Source organism: Parus major, linkage group LGE22 (genome assembly GCF_001522545.3).
Source record: "Parus major isolate Abel linkage group LGE22, Parus_major1.1, whole genome shotgun sequence".
Classification (NCBI taxonomy): domain Eukaryota; kingdom Metazoa; phylum Chordata; class Aves; order Passeriformes; family Paridae; genus Parus; species Parus major.
This window is the reverse complement of record NC_031798.1, coordinates 221,003-223,827: the sequence shown is the minus strand read 5'-3', so window position 1 is coordinate 223,827 and position 2,825 is coordinate 221,003. Positions and strand designations below refer to the sequence as shown.

Below are 2,825 nucleotides of genomic sequence, written 5' to 3'. Positions count from 1 at the left end.
TTTTATATTTATATATATAATGTATTATTTATATTATATAAGTAATACATTATTTTATATTTATATATATAATGTATTATTTATATTATATAAATCATACATTTTATATTTATATATAAATAGTGTATTATTTATATTATATAAATCATACATTATTTTATATATATATATAAATAGTGTATTATTTATATTATATAAATCATACATTGTTTTATATTTATATATAAATAATGTATGATTTATATTACATAAATCATAATTTTTAACATGTCAAGTCCAAGACTGGATAATAATCCATCAACACTGATCAATACACTGATGTGTAATCAAGAAAAGGAAAGCCAAATGTAAATTATGCTATTTGGGGACCAGTCTGCAAGATTTAGGGTAGAACAATCTTCTTTTCAAGTGGGTTTTCTTTAAACTTGGCAGAGAAATAATACCCAAATTCTGAAGGTTCCAGCAATAATTCACCTTACAAAGGCTTGTAGGACAGCTCCAAAGTGTCCCCCAGCAGAGAAAAGCCCAAGGAGCAGCAGGAAAAGGCCCCAAGGAGCAAAACCTGTCCTTACCTCCCCAAGGTGAGAATCTCCCAGGGGCCCTTTTGTCTCTGGATTGACAATGACCACTTTGACTCCAGGCAGAATCTAAGGGGCACAAGAAGGAAATCTGCAATCCCTGCTGGGTTATCTTCAGCACAAGAAAACACACAATCAGGGCAGGATTTCACCCCTGGACATCACAAACAGGGAGAAATCAGGTCAGGGTAGGTACAGCAAGGCAGGATCAGGGTATGGATGTACTCCACGGCTCCAGGGACACACAGGGAAGATATTCTGGGCCTGAACATGTTAATAGACCTTGATTTTGAATAATACAGCTAAAAAACTACAGGAAAACCTCCTTCTGTTAAGTTATGAGGGAGTAAGAGCTCCAGTAAACCCCAAATACAGGCTGATCTCAGGAATAGCAGAGCCCACACTTCTGCTAAAGCTCATTTACTGCAAAACAGAGCAATTCCCCCAAGAGCTCCAGCAAAACACGCTCCTAAATCAACAGGTAATTAATTCCTCATAAATCAAACTGACTTTCCAGAGGGACAGTGTAACCAGGTGCCACTCCCTGCCACGCCACAGGTGTTTCCCAGCTCCAGCACGAGGGCTGTGGGGAGAGGGAAACACGGAATTACCTTCCCAGACTCGGAAAGCAGCAGGCTCTGAGGAGCTCCTCGTTCCACCAGACGGACCCTGAAGGTAAAAACACTGTCAGGGTTAATAAAACAAAGAGCTGAAGGGTCTGGAGCGGTGTGAGAACTCAGCACCACTGCAGGGAGGGCTTTATGTAGTTAATAAATTGGTTTAAGTGAACTTACAGTACCTGTCATGTCTCAAGGATTTCAGGTCTACGTACACCGTGGTGGGATCGGGCCCCGATGTTCCCTGGGGAGTTCATATTTAAAAATAAAAGCCATTGATGTATTTAGAGCAGTCAGGGTAAATTCTGAGCCCACAAACATTGCCAGGGGTTTCCTGCAGCAGAATTCCTGCTCATATCCCCCCACCTTTGCAGCTGCACTAAGGGAAACCCTTCAGTGAGGAGGTGACTTTTTGGAACACCTGTGTGGGAAGGAGCCCTGGGGAGGGGGGAGACACCCCAAGCCCTCTCAGCCACCAGCCTGGAGCAACCAGGCACTGTTTACATGGGAATAAACAGCTCAGATTCGTGTTTCACTTGTTTTGAGCATCTGTGATACGATTTGGCAGCTGCAAATGAGAGAAGCTGCTTAAATCTTGTGCCAGCTGTTCTCCACGGGGCAGATGTTGGGCTTCAGACGGGGAGTGTGGAATCCCAGCCGAGCCTGGCAGCTGGAACGTGGTGCCAGCAACAAGGAAGAGCCCTGGGAAGCCTCACCTGTAGACAGATGGCCACGTTGACCCGTGAGCCAAAGGTGGTGCTCACGGCTCGGGAGGACAGCCCGATGTCCTTGAAGAGTTTGGAGAAGGAATGAGTGAGGGAAACGCGCGGCCGCTCCTCCGCCACCACCACGCAGGTCCGGACACAGGACAGGTTAATGCCTCGGGCCTGCACACACACACACACACGAGGCAAAGGGTGTTCAGCTGTCCCCTCTCAAGAAGGTATCTTTGCTTCTTATCCCTTGAAATTACTTGGGAAATGCAGGACAAACTCGGTCCTCGTGTTCCAAGTTGCTTTCCCTTTTTCTGATTCTATTTGTGACTCCAAATCGTGTCTGACCACAGCCTGGAAATGCAGCCAGAGCAAGACATGGACTGGCAGAGCTCCCTCCTCTGCCCCAGCTCTTAGCTCAGCTGAGATTACACCTCTGAGTCACTGCTGAAACAGATGGAAACCAAACCCAGGCAGAATAAAGTCATCCACTGGGGCTGCACTGCCTCTCCAACAACTCTGGGACCTGATTCCATCTTTCTTTGTCTGGTGAATGCTCTGAGCAGCAGCAGGCAGGAGCTGCCATGTGCTGCTCACCTGTGACACAGCCCAGGCACCTGCAGAGCCCTGTGCCACCCCCCAGAGAACAGGGCTGAGCCTTAACCTCCCAGAGCCACTACTCCAGGAATTCCCAGGGAAAAAGCCACCTGAGGCATGGCATGGAGCTGTTTTTCCCTTTCTCTCATCTCCCAGGAGAACACACCTCCGTGGAGCAGCTCTCCTGCTTCCCATCATGTGCTGGTCTGAGCATCCACTGCAGACTGTTACATAAGGAATGTGCTGCAGAGCTGCACGGGATCCTCCCTGCTCAGGGCTGCCCTGACATTCCCTGCTCCTCTCCTTCCCTCTCCTTCCCT

General features: G+C 46.8%; 1 protein-coding gene across 3 annotated transcripts in view; it reads right to left on the bottom strand.

The window, feature by feature from the left end:
- Nucleotides 1-304: 304 nt before the first annotated feature.
- The window catches only part of DIP2B (disco interacting protein 2 homolog B), a 57,049-nt gene continuing 54,528 nt past the window's right edge, over nucleotides 305-2,825 (bottom strand). Inside the window, exons 32-35 of one of the 3 annotated variants that reach the window (XM_015652029.3) lie at nucleotides 1,912-2,082; nucleotides 1,378-1,439; nucleotides 1,190-1,247; nucleotides 305-647 (exon numbers count right to left, since the gene is read on the bottom strand). In XM_015652029.3, the coding sequence (XP_015507515.1) occupies nucleotides 471-647; nucleotides 1,190-1,247; nucleotides 1,378-1,439; nucleotides 1,912-2,082 (468 nt within the window). In that variant the 3' untranslated portion in view covers nucleotides 305-470. The remainder of the gene's footprint in view (nucleotides 648-1,189; nucleotides 1,248-1,377; nucleotides 1,440-1,911; nucleotides 2,083-2,825) is intronic. The other 2 variants (XM_015652028.3, XM_015652030.3) reach the window with 2 other exon arrangements.